The 15,269-nt window shown below is 44.4% G+C and overlaps 1 protein-coding gene across 5 annotated transcripts in view; it reads right to left on the bottom strand.

Moving 5' to 3' along the window:
• Window positions 1–15,269, bottom strand: part of SETBP1 (SET binding protein 1) — a 362,001-nt gene that overhangs the window by 101,051 nt on the left and 245,681 nt on the right. For all 5 annotated transcript variants that reach the window (XM_073898264.1, XM_073898266.1, XM_073898265.1 and 2 more), the window contains exon 4: window positions 1,809–5,265. In XM_073898264.1, coding sequence (XP_073754365.1) covers window positions 1,809–5,265 — 3,457 coding nt within the window. The remainder of the gene's footprint in view (window positions 1–1,808; window positions 5,266–15,269) is intronic.

Consider the following 15,269-nt stretch of genomic DNA (forward strand, 5'->3'; position numbering starts at 1 on the left):
TCAGGGAAGGATCTCTAGCTGGGAACTCTTGTGGAGTCGACCAGCAGCCAGCAATCCAGTCCAACCACTGAAAATCTTGGTAAGACTGCTGAGAAACCTACTGAGCAACAATGGATAGAGGTTTCAGCTTCTGAGATCTTATGTCTCAGGTCTATTAAGTTAGGATCCTTGCTTGTAGGTTCTTAGTGATAACATGCCACCATTACTTTTTTGCTAAATAGTGCCAAGAAAATACAAAAAATAAGAAGACCCTCTGTCCATGGCTGGTTTTGGACCTGTGGTTCAATTTCACTATACTGGATGAGAAAGCAACAGTTTTTCTCACGAAAAAGTTTAATCTAGCCATTCCTGCCCAGGTGGGCTTAATTTGGGCTTTGCATAAAAAACAAGTCCCCTTCCACAAAGTCTGATGATGAGAAACAGGGAAACCCAGATGAGAACACCCTCTTTGGGCAAACATGAAGTGTGGGACATTTATCACCTTCAGCAGGAAACACGACTGCTAATTGGTCTCTTCATTAACCAAGGAGAGCATCTACCACTATAGCAACTCACAAGCTAGTGACAATTTGGGGCAATCCTTAAGTGCTTTCTAACTCATAATCATATTTCTTCTGAAGTCTGCCGGCCTAGAAAAATGACTCTAATTCTTCATGAATAGACTGCCCTCACCCTCACTAATGATGGACTCCCCGGGAAGGAAGACAGCGAGCAAGAGGTACACATCATAAACAGGAGAGATACTGCACCCAAGCCTGAACCAGGGACGATTCCTCTTTTAGAACCAGGCTATGGCCAGAGTGCTTTGTATTATCCGGGGGCGGGGGGTGGGGGGAGGGATGAGCATCCTTTTAGCTTCTGCAGCTCCTAGGAAAGGAGCTTCTACTCTTTCCCTCATGAACAACTGTTCTGTTCTCTAAGATTGTTATCACTTATGCGATGTGTGGACAGGGACAAAGGGATACTTAGGCAGAAGTGTCAAGCTTCGGTGGCAAGGAAGGCCTGTGTGGGTGGGAAAGTTAGGAAGGAAATTCTGCCAGCAACTGACAAGGGGTGAGCTCTTTCTAGTAGCAACCAGTACTTCAAGTCTAGAGATTAGTGGGAAAAATCCCATTCCCTGCGGACATGCCAAGAGACACAGCAGTAAGGTCCCATGGGGGCAGGAGGCTTGCAACACCCTTTGGCCAGGCTCCCTCCCCTTCCTGCAGGGAAATGATGAGCCAGGGCTTCTCTTCGGGAGCCCATGCAAATGTCCATGGACAAAGAGAGGACAACAGAGCCTGGGGCGATGGCTCCCTCATTAGCTACACTAGAGGATTCATTGGTCAGGAGCTTCCAGTGGCTGTGCTGTAGACTTCTCACCTAGAATGTGTGACCTCTAGAGGTGACCTGCCAGATAAATGAGATATCACTCCCATTCAGCTTTGACATCCTTGGGATCTTGTTGGCATTTTTTAGCGAGTTTCAGAGGTTTCATCCAACTAGCAAACTGCGCCATCAGATCGGATGAGGACCTAAGAATGGCATCTTGAATAAAAAGCATAAATGCAATGGGTGTGGTTGGAGTCTAGGTAGCTACTGGGGGTGTCTCTGGGCCTACGGTTCCCCGACATGACTCTGAGAGAGGAAAGACAGCAAATGCCGAATAAAAAACATGTATCAAATGTGCAAGAACGTCCATTTTCATTTAGTTCCTACCTCTCTGCAAACCGGTGAATGCAATGTGCCGAGGATGGCAGCCTCCTTAAGAGCAAAGGCCAGCAATTAAATAATAAGACAGCCGAGTCTGAAGAGCAACGTGGCCTTACCTGGAGACAGGGAGGAGTCGTAGGAGCTCCTCTCCTTGCGATTCGTCTTGAAGGCTTGGATGTCCTTTTCCCTGTATGTCCCAAAGCCTTCGTAGCTCCTCCTTTTACTCCCGCTCATGTCACTGTCCCACTTGTCATTCGAAGGGTTCATGTCACTGAACACGTCCAGGCTCTCGGGTCTGGTGCTGCCACTGTCGCCCCCGCTGCCGGAGTACCTTTTTGGGCATGAGTCCGCAGGCTCGCCGCTCAAGTCCCCTTTGTCCTTGGCCTGGGTCCAATGCTGGGCATCAGAAAGTGACAGTGTAGACAGGGTGTCCACCTCAAAGTTGTTCTTGGAAGCTTTGTGGCCGGCTTCACTGTGCTGGTGCTTCTGCTTCTCTTTATGCTTATTCTTCTCACTCACTAATGGGAGCTCCTTGTCTGCACCACCCAGCCGCTCACTCAGGATGTGGCTGGAGAAGCCCGTGGCTTTGCCTGTGAAGAGACCACTCAGGTTGTCATGGGTCCCCAGGATCCGGTCTTCCTTGTGCTTATGCTTGTGTTTGTGTTTTCTCTTGTGGAGCCGACCGCTGGCCAGACCGGTGCCACCCGCCTTGGGAGGATTCAGGGCCGGCTGCATGTCACCGAGACCCATGCCGACAGGTCCCTGCAGGTGGACTCCATGCTTTGCTTTATGCTTCGCTGTCCCCGACATCTTCATGTGGGAGCTCGTGTGGAACTGAGGAGGTGGCACTGTCGGCCTCATGAACGGGGAAGCGGCTCCGAGTGTGTGTGATAGGTACAAGGGAGCTGGGTACTGACTGTAATAACCAAGGTTCATCATAGGCATTGATGTGTAAGGCATTCCATAGGGTGCATAGTAACTTCCACTGGGAATAGGGTAGCTGAACCCTTGTAAAAAAGGCACCTTTGTCATGGTGTCATTGGTTTTCGCAGGCCTACCACGCTTCTTCTTTGACTTCAGGTCTGAAGTCCTGCGAAGATAGAGCAACGGGTCATACTGGATATATGGCACCGGGTAGTAGTGATCAAAATTAATCCGAAAAATGCTGGGATACGGATTCTCGTGGTAGAAGGTGTAACTCCGGTGGGAGATCCTGAACACCTGGAACTTGGTGATGAGCTCTTCCAGGTCTGCCAGAAACTGAAGGTCATCACGATTCTGCAGGCTTTTCCGTTTCCTCTTGTGCTTTGGCTTCTTGAGGCTTTCGTGGGCCAGAAAGTTGTCCACCATGAGATGCTTCTGCCGGTGGCCATGCCGGGTCTTTGTGCTGGTGTCGGACGGAATGGTCTCCGGGTTGTCCAGGGAGCAGAAATCGAAAGAGTACCTCCGTCGGGATTCTGAACCCTTCTCCGCTTGGTCAGACGTGCTGTTGTTGTCCGTCCCAATGCCACTGTCGCTTGGGATCGTCTCCTCGCTGTGCGACTCGCTCACAGGGGACAGCGTGATTTCCTTGAGTGACCCGATCTCACAAAGGTGGGAAGGCGAGTTGGCCATCAGTCTGGGTGGGGACAGCTTCCAGGCTCCACTGTGGATTCCCTTCTGGGTTTTGGTTGGAAGAGCACTGATGGGCTGGAGATTTGGCATAGTTTTCGACTCTGAAAAATTGGTTTCAGTGCTGGCAGGGCTCAGGTTGCCATTTGACCCACCTAGCGGCGCTGAAAGTGGGTGCATAGCTGCTGGTGAAGATGCCACAAGGGACTGAAAGTTGGAAGGCACGGCTGGAACGTCCGGCTGGCTAGAAGCAGGCCTTGGGTGCTTGATGGCTGTTTTGGGTTCCTCGGATGGGGGTGGCAGCTCCGCTCTTGGCTTCCTGCCCCTCTTCTTGCCAATGTAGATGGTTCCCCTCTTGCTGACATTGATCTGCTTGCCCAATTTGCTCTCAATTGCCGCTGCCCCGGGGCTGGTCTCCGGGGGAGCTTTTGCCTTCAGAGCAATGTTGCTGGAGCAGGACAAGATCTGGTTCAAGATATTTTTCCTCTTGAGTGTTTTCATCTTATTGATGGTTTTGATGGTCTTCTTATCCAACACCCCAAGCTTTCCAACTTTTTTGTGAAACTTCATCTCGCTCATGGGCTTGTCCTGTCCTGGCACCAGCTGGGCCAACTTAGCTAAACTGCGTCGTCTCTTTCTTTTCTTCGTGCCAGGGAACTCCCGGCTGATGGGACTGACCGGGCTGGTGGAAGTCCCCTCGTGAATCGTCTCCACCGTGAGCAAAGGCTGCTTCTTCGGCCGCCCCCGCTTCTTCTTGACGGGCGTGATCACAGTAAGACTGTCTGTGTTGGTGTACAGAGGGCTGGATGGGGTGATGGGGTAGGCAGACGGTGGTTCCACCATCAGTTTATCGGAGGTGGCCAGGACTGCCTCCCGGAGCATACTGGTGGGCTTTGGTTTGCTGCACGTCCACCTCCGTTTCGCAGCAAATTTGGGATGCTGGATTTCTGGCAACTTTCTCGATGGAGAGTGGTCCGTGCATGTTGGAGGCGTCATGATCATGGGTGGCTTCCGCTGCTTACACACGCCTCCTGGCATGACTTTCTCGGCATTTCCGCCTGTTTCAAGGCCAACTGAGGGGGACTCGTTCTCTATCATTTTACTCAACTTAGGGACCCGGGGATCTTTCTTATTTCCCTCAGTGTTGGAAAGTATCCTGTTAACCACTTCACTGCTCATAGTGATTCCAGAAGCCAGGGCTTTCTCTGGCATGATCTTTTCTACCACTGCTTTGATGGACTGTCTCTTTTTCCTCTTATGGCTGGTTGGGTCTAGACAGGGTGCCTTGATAGGGATAGTAATCCGGACATGACTTGAGTCATTTTCAGGATTACTGACAGAACTCGAATTCTGCCTGGCTGGTGATGCCTCTTGGGCAGTATCTGCAGGGTAGCCTTCCCTTTTCCCTTCTGTATTGTCAAAAGCTTTCTGGGCATTCTTGACCCAGTCCAGGTCTGGGTTTGCTATGGTTTGACTTATCACATCTTTTTTACTGGACTTTTTCTTGCTGCCTATGGTAGGAGGTTCTGGGGGCTCCTTTGCAACTCCTCCATCTTGATCTACCAAGGGCTGAAGTCCGTTGCACTCGACAGAGCTGCTGGGTGGGGCTGGGGAGCTGTGGCTGCCTGGGGATGGGACCACACCTCCCAAGAGCAGATCTTTGCTGTTGGACAGCTGACTCCACGTGCTCCCTGCACTGCCTTTCTTACCCTGGGCCTTTGCAAAGGAAGCCACGGGCTCAAGAGCGGGGATCTTGCTGGTGCTTGCAGTTTCTCTGCCAGACTCTGGACTGATGAAGCAATTCTGAGTGGCAGGTCCACTGTCAGAGTTGGTGGACCAGTCCATGTGGTTCTGGCTGCTGCTTTTTTGCTGGTGCTTTGGTTTTAAGGTGTCACTGGTGACGTCCTGTGGGAGGCCTGGGTCATAGTGGAGATTTGAGTGTTTCTGTGGCCGCTCGTAAGCCTAAGGTAGAGGGGTGGAGAAGGAGAGAGAGAGAGACAGAGACAGAGAGAGAGAGAAACAAAGATGAACATGTTAGAGCTATTTAAAATTCAATGTCAAAAGCCTTACTTATTTGAAAGTTGCAAACAGCCACCTTTAATTCCAGATGCTTTTGGAGGTTTTCTCATTTGCAGAAGTAAAAATACGTTGCACTGATTTGTAACATTAATAAAGATGCTTTAGTCGCTGTCTTCACTCCTCCTTACCCCCCAACAACAGGAACTTTTACCCATCTTGGTTGAATGCGATCTCGGAATAAGAACTCTCTCGTGAGAGAACAGGCCCCGCACGTCACTTAGGCCAGTGCCAGACCGTACACATGGAAGAGCTGAAATTTGTCTAATGGAGAGTCCTGCCCATGGTGGCAGAGTCCAGGAGAGACTGTGAACTTCCTGACTCCCTGGTCCCTTTGCCTAACTCAAGCTGCCTCTGATTTCTGTCCCCACTTCCCATCCAACTCACGTCCTTCCCTTGCTTCCTCCTACAAAAGTTCACTTCTGTTTGCACTTTACCCTGGAGTTCAGCATCTCTTGTGCTCCAACAAGTAGCTCCCTGAGAACCACTGCAACAAGGGAAAACAGCACGAGCTGAAGGATTGGGGAGGGAAGTCTGAAGAATGTGTGGGGCCAAGGGGGCTGGTCAAGGACACAGAGAAGAAGAAATGAAGCAGGAAAGAAGCACAAAAGACCTTCAATCCTTCTGACCCTAGGAGTGGAACAGTGTTTGGGAGGTAGCCCTCTGAGGCATCCTGAAGCCTGGGTTGGGCACTGACAGCAATCTTGAGGAAACTCTTGGACAGTCTCAAAAGGAACTTTGAGTCTCCTGGACGAATGTGCCAAAAAAAAAAAAAAAAAAGCACGGTCATTCAAGATCACTCCTTCGAACTTTGTCAGCTGTGCTTTCCCTACGTGAATTCTAAAGGAAAGTCTCCAGACTCTGGCACCTTCCTTAGGACCGACTCCTCAGTTGGGAAAAGCAGAACCTGTGCTAGAGGCCCAACATAACTAGTGTCTACAAAATCACTAAGGGGGTAGATACTGAACACATCATTTTGAGACATTAAAGCTTTTTTTTTTTAAGATTTATTTATTAATTTGAGAGAGAGAGAGAGAGAGAGAGAGCATGAGTGGGAGGAGCAGAGCGAGATGGAGAGAGAAACTCAAGCAGACTCTGTGTTGAGCACAGACCAGATACAGGGCTCAAATCCCACAACCCTGAGACCATGACCTGAGACCATGACCAAGAGTCAGACCCTTAATCAACTGAGCCACCCAGCTGCCCCAAGACATAAAACTTTTTAATGTAAAAATGCTAACGTTATTTCCGATAGATTTTAAGCCATGCTACCAGTACAAAAGAAGCATTCCTCAAAGTTTATTGTAAGTCGTGTTTTATACACACAAGTAGTAAATGTACAGCATACATTACCCTAAGATTTGTTAAAGAAGGGAAGATACTAGTAAACTGAAGAAAGTTTTGGGTAATATCTCCACTGAGAAGTAAAGGGTGATTGGCTTAGTGGATTTAGGAAGTTTTAGCCTGTAACATGTATCTGTCTTTATCTCTATGTATCTGTCCATGTATCTGTCATCTATCTATACCAATCTGTTTGCCATTGATGCTCCAGCATTGATACTTCATTAGAAAACACTTTTCACCATAGTCCCTGTTAAGAATCAAAACATAGATGTCAGAAAGCATTATGGGTAAAATTCAATGCAGTAAAGCAAGTAGGGTTTCCTTCACACTAATTTCTGGAATCCCTAGGTTTATTTTCTGCCTCTCTGATATTGAGAAATCTTGTTATACTTCTAGTATTGGATTCTGTTTGTTAAGTATCTTGAGAGAATCGCCCCCAAGCTAAGCCCAGGAGAAATTAAGACAAAAAAATGTATTTCCTTTTTTCTTCCTCTTGCAATGGTTAGTGGACACCACCATCATCAACTTCTAGAGAACTAATCCTGTCACTTGACTTTGCTAGGAATTACTGCTGGGCACATAGGCTGCTGTCCCATTTTCAAAAACAAAAAACTAAAAACAGAAATCTTATTCATGGCGTAAAATATTAAATGCCACTTATCTTTTTTTTTATGAATCAGAACTTTGCTGATTTGTCATTTGTGCTTTAGATTTTAGTTGGCACTGGCTATATACTCACAGGATGACAAGTCTACAAAAGGGCTTGGAAACAAAATGTCCTACTCTTTAGAGCAACAGTATAATTGATAACTCATACTAGAACATTTTTGAGAGTTAGTCGTGGCACTTACTAAACATTGCCATGGGACCAAAAATCTGAGTTACTCTTTTGGACCCCAGCAAAGCAGGGCTTACAGTCACCCTGTCTCCCGTACTCCTTCCACCTCCTCCACTCTTCTAGACCTGGTCACAGAAGTCCACAAAGAGGCTTCATAGTGAACCTGGAATTCTTGGTCATTGATTCTCACCAGTTTTTTGTTTGTTTGTTTCTATTGCTCCATCTTCCTGTTCTTGGTGCCTAGCAGCATCCTTAATTAACTCTCTGTGTTCAACTCTCAGCTCGATCATAGGAGGCCCCCTGCCTTACAGAAATACTCCTCTTATAAGTTTTCATGAAACCCTGTAGGTCATCTTTGTTGGACTTTTATCTTAGTTTTAATTTTACATTTGATTTGTGCATTAATTGAATTAATGCCGGTTTCCCTTTCTAGCCTGTATACACCATCACAGAAGTACCAAGCACAGTGCCTGGCAAATAGTAGGCACTCAACAAATGTTTATTAAATGAATTAAGGAACACGCATTTTGTGATGGGTATTTTATTTGGTCAGTAGTGAGATTAATGACCTGTATATTACAACATCCTCCAGCCTATTTTCTTATGTCATTCCTTCTGCATGCACCATTGTCTCTCATAAAGACATCCATCACAATCCTCCTAATGCTCTATGCCATTTATTTGTGTACTTTTCTATCTCCCTCTCCTAGACTGTAAGTACTTTGAGGTCACAGACTCATTTATCTTCTTATCCCCGGTGCCCACGACAAAGCAAACCACCTAGAAAGTTCCCAATAAATGTTTGCTGAGTGAATAAACAAAATCATGTTTGAGAAGCCTATTACCATGACAAAATACGTGGCTGCACACAGAAGATAACAAGCTGCCAATCATTCGTTTGATAATGGCTCATAAGGAAATTGGAGCACTCAAATGCATTAGGTAACGAATAAAAAAATCCTTCCCCAATACTGAAGGACTAAAGGCACTTGCAAGGTAACTCTTCTTCAATGCAATTTTTACTGTTAGTTCTCCCTCATCTCCTGTTAATTCTTTCACTTTCCAATTAACTCTGCCTTTGAGGAAGGCCACGTGACTGTCAGGGGGGTGGATTTCACTGTGATAGTTGAAAGGTGGGGCCTGCTCACTTACACCCAGGGCAGCCCAGCTCAAAGTCATGCAGTTAAGTGTGCCTGGTTCCCGGTGCCTCCATCTGGACACTGCCTGATCTCATTGTTTCTACCATTTCAGCTGCAATTTGCCCTGCTGGGAGAGCTCCACAATCAAAGGGCAGCGTGGACAAAAGGGAAGCACAACAAAGGATCAGGACTAATAGGGGGAAATGGTGCTTTAAAGCCCCGCACTGAGATGGGCTGCGGAGAAGGGGTAAGGGGGACCAAGAAGGAGTACTCTGTAAGGGGTCCAGGAGAACACAGCTTTTCTCCAGCCTTGGCTGATGGCTACATCCTGCTGCATTTCACAGAATCCCATTTCTTCATCTGTCAGCCATGACATATTATATACACAATGGTGAAGCTGTCAGTTCCAATATGTCCTTCACTGAGAATTGAGTACTTACTCCATTGAGACAGAGATGGACATGGCAAACGGGCCCCTAGCTCGATGCTGGCAGGGGCAGGGGAGGGGTGGGGTGCGTACAGGCTCCCCTCCCACCCCGCCAGTGCTCTGGTCCTGGGCTCCCATGGGGGTCACTGGCTGGGGGCTTTATTGACCCGCTTAGCACTCATTTCCATTTTCCCCTTAGATTCTGCATTTTTCTGGGAGTAAGACCTTAATCTTTTAAGGCCTCCATACTACCCTCTGTCCACAGCAAGGGTGTTGCCTAAGATGGTTACCAAATAAGGGAAGGCCTGATGATATTCTACATTAGGCCAATTATTTTTGTGGAAAACTTTTAGTACCAACTAAGCCCAGTGTTATCTCTTGGCTGTTCCCCCACCCCCATAAATTATTTGTGAAACACACAGTCATTTCTTTTAAAAGACTTTATTTATTTGAGATAGAGCAAGAGTGAGAGAGAGAGCGCACACGCACGTGCATAAGGGGGGCAGGGGGTAGGGGGAGAGGGAGAAGCAGGCTTCCCACAGAGCAGGGAGCCCAATGCGGGGCTGGATCCCAGGACCCTGGGATCATGACCTGAGCCGAAGGCAGACGCTTAACTGACTGAGTCACCCGAGAGCCCCCACACAGTCATTTTGAAGGTGTGGCTTACTTTTATAAGAACAATACTTTCCATGCCCATTGAGCCTAGATGCCGAATGTTCATCAGTGAACCACCATTTTGAAAACTAGACAGATTTCCTTCCTAAAGGATATGTTTATGGAAGCAAGTTCTTCTGGAATGTGAAGAATTATTTTGTAAAGTAGGTAACTATCCCCTCCGCTACAACCAATGTATCATATACATTTAAATTTTGTACAAGTTAGATTTCTTTTGGAAAAGCACTTGATTTTTGTCTACTTATGAAAACAAGCATTAGATCGCTGCATAAAAACTTGAAAAATCCATACAAATGGGAAGAAAATGAGTCACCAAGCCTTATCTATGGCTTATCTGAAGTAAGGGTTGTCACAATGAGAGAAGAGGGCTATTTGGGTCTGAGAAAAATCATATAACTCATCAAAAATCAAGCATGACTTTGTGAGCAATAAACTACTCTTTTGGGTTAGCTGTGTTTGTGCTACTTTCTGCTGACACCGATAATTTAAATTTACTGTTCGTGAGATATTTTGCTTTACAAGAGTAGGAAAATATGCCTGGGTATGAAGTCACGAGGGGAGCTTTTGCTCTTAATTTGGCAACTGGTGCTTCTCAAGATGGGATCCTGGATCACTGTATCAGAACCACCTAAGGTACTGGTCATTAATACAAACTCCTGGGCCCCATTGCGGATTTACTAATTGCAATCTTTTAGGGTGGGATCAAGGAATGTGCATTTTAAACGTGCTCTCCAGATAATTCCGATGCACAATGAAGTTTTAAGAGCACTGATCTAATGTTTGAATATCATAATTCCTCTGGGGTGGGGCTCTTCTGTGGTTGCTATGACATTTGCAGCACTTTTTGGTAGTAAATATGTAGAACAAACCACCATAGGCCCGTTAGGATATGCAATTTGGCACCATTGAGCATTCTTGTTTTGCTCTCTGAACTCTCTGTAATTTACATAGTAAGAAACTCTAACACGGTACCCTCTTTAGGTATTCCAAGTCCACTGCAAGGTGAGGTGGGCAGAAAAATCATCCGCATGGGTGGATGAGAGTACTGTCCTCCCAGAAAGAATCTGGAATGCAGGTGTTCATGACCTCCCACTCTGGGATTTCTATTTCCCCAACTCATGCAGGCCAATCCCCAGAGCCCTGGGGTATCCTGGCATTTATCTCTGAGGCTTGAAGCAAGTGCTCAAGGCTGAGTAAGAACTGAGTGTGGGAGACAAGGAATGTAACCAGAAACTGTCTGATGAAAGGTCCCCAATCCTGGCTGTACGTTAGACTTATCCAGGAGGCTTCATCAAGAACACCATGCCTAGGATCTGACCCAGACCAATTAAATCAGGATTCTAGAAGTGGGGTCTGAACAGTAGTACTTTTTTCAAAGCTCTTGGCCATCCAAATGAGCAGAAAAAGTTGAGAACCACTGGATTATATCAAAGACAGGGGGTCTGGGTTAGGGACTAGAGAGGTTCTGATATTACCAAATGTTCCAGTTCAGTGGTTTTCAAATGGACTAGGACTCCACAGAGTCCTGGATTTTGTAAAGATTTTTCTGAACCATAGCCAGCGGATGGGGCAAGAGAGATGCTTCACATCATTCTTTTAACCCCCAAATAAACAGAACAGCCTTGCAAAGGATTTCATTTAAGAGAGTGGGGGTGGGAAGAGATGGTTCTGTCACTTAAAGACTTTGAAAATGACCCTTTAGGCTCATGAACAGGAAGAATGCATATACCAGCTTCCACTGAACTTGACCCCAGAAGATCTCTCTTTAGCCTGGTTCATTCCTGCATTTGCTAATGGTAGGTATAGAAGAATGCCACTAAGTACCATCTTATTTCAACCAGGGCCTTATGATCCTTTGATTCCATGGGTGTTAGGGACTGAATGTCTATGTCCCTCCAAAATTCATATGTTGAAAACCCTAAACCCCAAAGTGATGGTATTAGGAAGTGGGTTCTCTGGGAACTCAATGTGATTAATGAGGGTAGAGCTTTCATGAATGGGATGAATGCTCTTATATTAAAAGATACCCCAAAGAGCTCTTTTGGCCTTCACTACGTAAGCACACAGAGAGAAGAAGGCCATCTATGAGGCAGGAAGCAGGCTCTCACCAGATGCTGCATCTGCCAACCTTGATCTTGGACTTTCTAGCCACCAGAACTATGATAAATAAATTTCTGTCATTTATAAGCCACCCACTCATTATATTTTGTTATAGCAGCCTGAACAGAAGCACTACCCAGCTCCTAAACAGACATAAAGTTTCCAATGACATATATAAAGTGAATGTGCCCTCATTTCCTGTCACGTGAATTACCCTGGGAAGTCACCTTGACTTAGTTCCCATATGAACCATTCCTGATTTACTATTTGGGGGCTGTTTTGAGCGATACTAACGCACTCCTTTTCCTGGGGGTGATAACAGCTGGTGCAAAGACAGAGGCCCCTAACATATGCTTCCTTGAATGCATGGTAATTCTGCATAATTTAAAATGATCATTGACTTCATTCCAGTCACAATGTTATAATAGGTATTAGACTTACCCTTTCCATGGAAACAAATATAAAACTGAGCAAACTATACGAAGCAACTGTTTTCAGGCACTGGACTATAGATAATATGTGCTGTGATTCTAGAGAGAAGGAAACTCATGAGGCCCCTGTATCCCTAGTTTTCTTCACCTGGGAGCACTTTCTGAGGATGGGCACAGAAAAGTGGAAGCCAGAGATGTGGGATCTATGTGGAAAAAACAGAGATCAGAGTTTGGGGCTGGAGGAACTGGGATTTGAGAGACAGGGTACCTAAGAAGAGGGAGCCATGTAGAAAAGAAACCCCAGAAACATTTATAGGGATATTCTTACATCTTTGGCCAATTTTTAATCTGCGCTTGAGGGCAAGGCTCCATGAAGCCCAGCAGAGTTCAGCTACTAGGGGGCCACAAGCTGAACATAGAGTCCTGACATCACCAGTATTGGGCAGTGTTGGATTTCTGCTTAGCCAGAGTGGGGCAACTTTAATGAATATTCAGGAACTCAGCTGATATCCCAGAAATGGTACTCTTTAAGAGTAGGATTACTCTAGCCCCAGAATAGAAACTATGTTAGTCCCTCCCTAACAAAGTTTGAAAAGAATCCTCAATAGGATAAAGCTAGCTTGCCAGTAAATTAACTATCTATCAGAACAAAAGTCAAACTCTTTAAAGGAAAACAACAAAATCCAGAATCTCTACAATATAGTAACTACAATATCCAGGACAAAATAAAAAATGCACTAGACAAGCAAAGAAAGAGGCAAACGTGACCCACAACCAGGAGAGCCAAGATAGATCCAAGGCCCCCAAAACAGCCATTATGACAATATTCAAGTATTGAAAGGAAAAGATGAACATAATTGATGAACATATGGGGAATCTCAGCATAGAGATGGCAACTATACCAAAATAACCAAATGAAAATTCTGAACTGGGAAAATACAATATCTGAAATTAAAAATTCACTGGATGAACTTAACAGCTTATAGGACAATGCAGAAGAGAAGTTCAGTGAACATGATGGGGAGAGAGTAGAAATGATCCAAACTGAAAGAAGGGAGAAAGATGTAAAAAACAAAGAAACAAATAAAAAAAACAAGGCTTCAGTATCCTGTGGAATTGTATCAAGAAGTCTAACATATATAATTAGCACCCCAGAAGTAGAGAAGGAGAATAGTACATGCAGATTAACATAGTGAAGAAGCTCAATAAACAGAACAAACACACACAAAAACCACATCTAGGCATATTGTGAACAAACTGATGAAAACCAGATAAAACTTTTAGAAGCAGCCAGAGAATTAAGACACAAAATTATAGGGGAACAATGACAAAAATAATGTCTGACTTCTCGTCAGTAAAAATCAAGCCAGAAGACAATGAAATAACATCTCCAAAGTGCTAAAATAAAGACAAAACAGTCAACTTACATTTCTATATCCAGTGAAAATACCCTTCAAAAATGAAGGCAAAATAAAGATATTTTCAGATAAATAAACTGAGGGAATCAACTGCTGACAGATGGAAATTATAAGAAATGTAAAAGGAAGTTCTTCAGGGTAAAGGGGAATAATACCAGATGGAAACTCAGATCTACATGAACAAATGAAGAACATGAAAGTGGAAAATATGTGGGCACATATACAGTTTAAAAGACAAATGGTTGCTTAAAACAGAAATGGTAATATGTCACGGAGCTTATGACATTTGTAGGAATAAAGTGTACAACAATAAAACAAAACACGAGAGGGTGGTATATGGAAGTACGCTTGACCATTGAACAACGTGGGTGTGATGGTGGGTCCACTTATATGCAAATTTGTTTCAATAAATACCATACACTACTGTAAATCTATTTTCTCTGCCTTATGATTTTCTTAACACCTTTTCTTTTCTCTAGCTTGCTTTATTGTGATTATACAGTGTATAGTACTATAACACACAAAATACATGTTAATCAACTGCTGACATTATCAGGAAGACTTCCAATTAACAGTAAGCTCCCAGTAGTTAAGTTTTGGGACAGGAATCAAAAGTTATATGTAGATTTTCGACTGCACGGGGGCGGGGGTCAATGCTCTTAACCCCTCTGTTGTTCTAAGGTCAACTACATACGCTTGTTACAGTTCTTATACTTGAAGGGATGTGATAATAGTTCAAAGTAGTCTGTGATACTTGGTGCACATTGTAATCTCTAGAGTAACCACTAAAAATAAAGACATATATCAAAAATGCCAACAGAAGGAAATTTATGGAATATTAAAGAGAGCTTAATTAGTCCATGAAAGGGCAAAAAAGGAGGAAACATAATCAAGAGAGATAAGACAAAGAGAAAACATAGTAACATTGTAGACAAACTCGACACTACTTATATTAACTCAAAATATATTAAACACTCCAAAACAACAACAACAACAACAACAACAACAACAACAACAACACAGGGGATAGGTTGTCAGACTGAATGAAAATGTAAGACCCAACTATAGACTGTTTACAAGAGATACTCTTTAAATATAAGAACACAGCTTAAAAGTAAAAGGATAGAACGAGATAAAGCACACAAACATTATTTTAAGAATGCTGGAGACACTCCATACAATGTGAAATAGTCAGAACAAAAGGTATTACTGAGATAATCAGAGGCATTTCAAAATGATAAAAAAAGAAGTCAATTTATCAAGAACAGACAATACTACTAAATTTGTTTGCAACTCAAAACTTCAAACACTTGAGACAAAAAGAGAATTAAAGAAAGAAAGAGACAATTCCACAATTAAAAGGATTTTAACACTCCTCTCTCAGTAATAAAACAAACTGACCAAAGAAATCAGAAAAAAATATATGGAAGATTTGATCAGCATGCAGCCAACTGAACCTCACCCAACAGCAAAACACCTTCGCCAATATATTTTGGAACACAAAAGAAGTAGGAGTGG

This window comes from Callorhinus ursinus, unplaced genomic scaffold (genome assembly GCF_003265705.2).
Source record: "Callorhinus ursinus isolate GAN/ISIS: 27379988/994484 unplaced genomic scaffold, GSC_fseal_2.0 scaffold11, whole genome shotgun sequence".
NCBI classification, from domain to species: domain Eukaryota; kingdom Metazoa; phylum Chordata; class Mammalia; order Carnivora; family Otariidae; genus Callorhinus; species Callorhinus ursinus.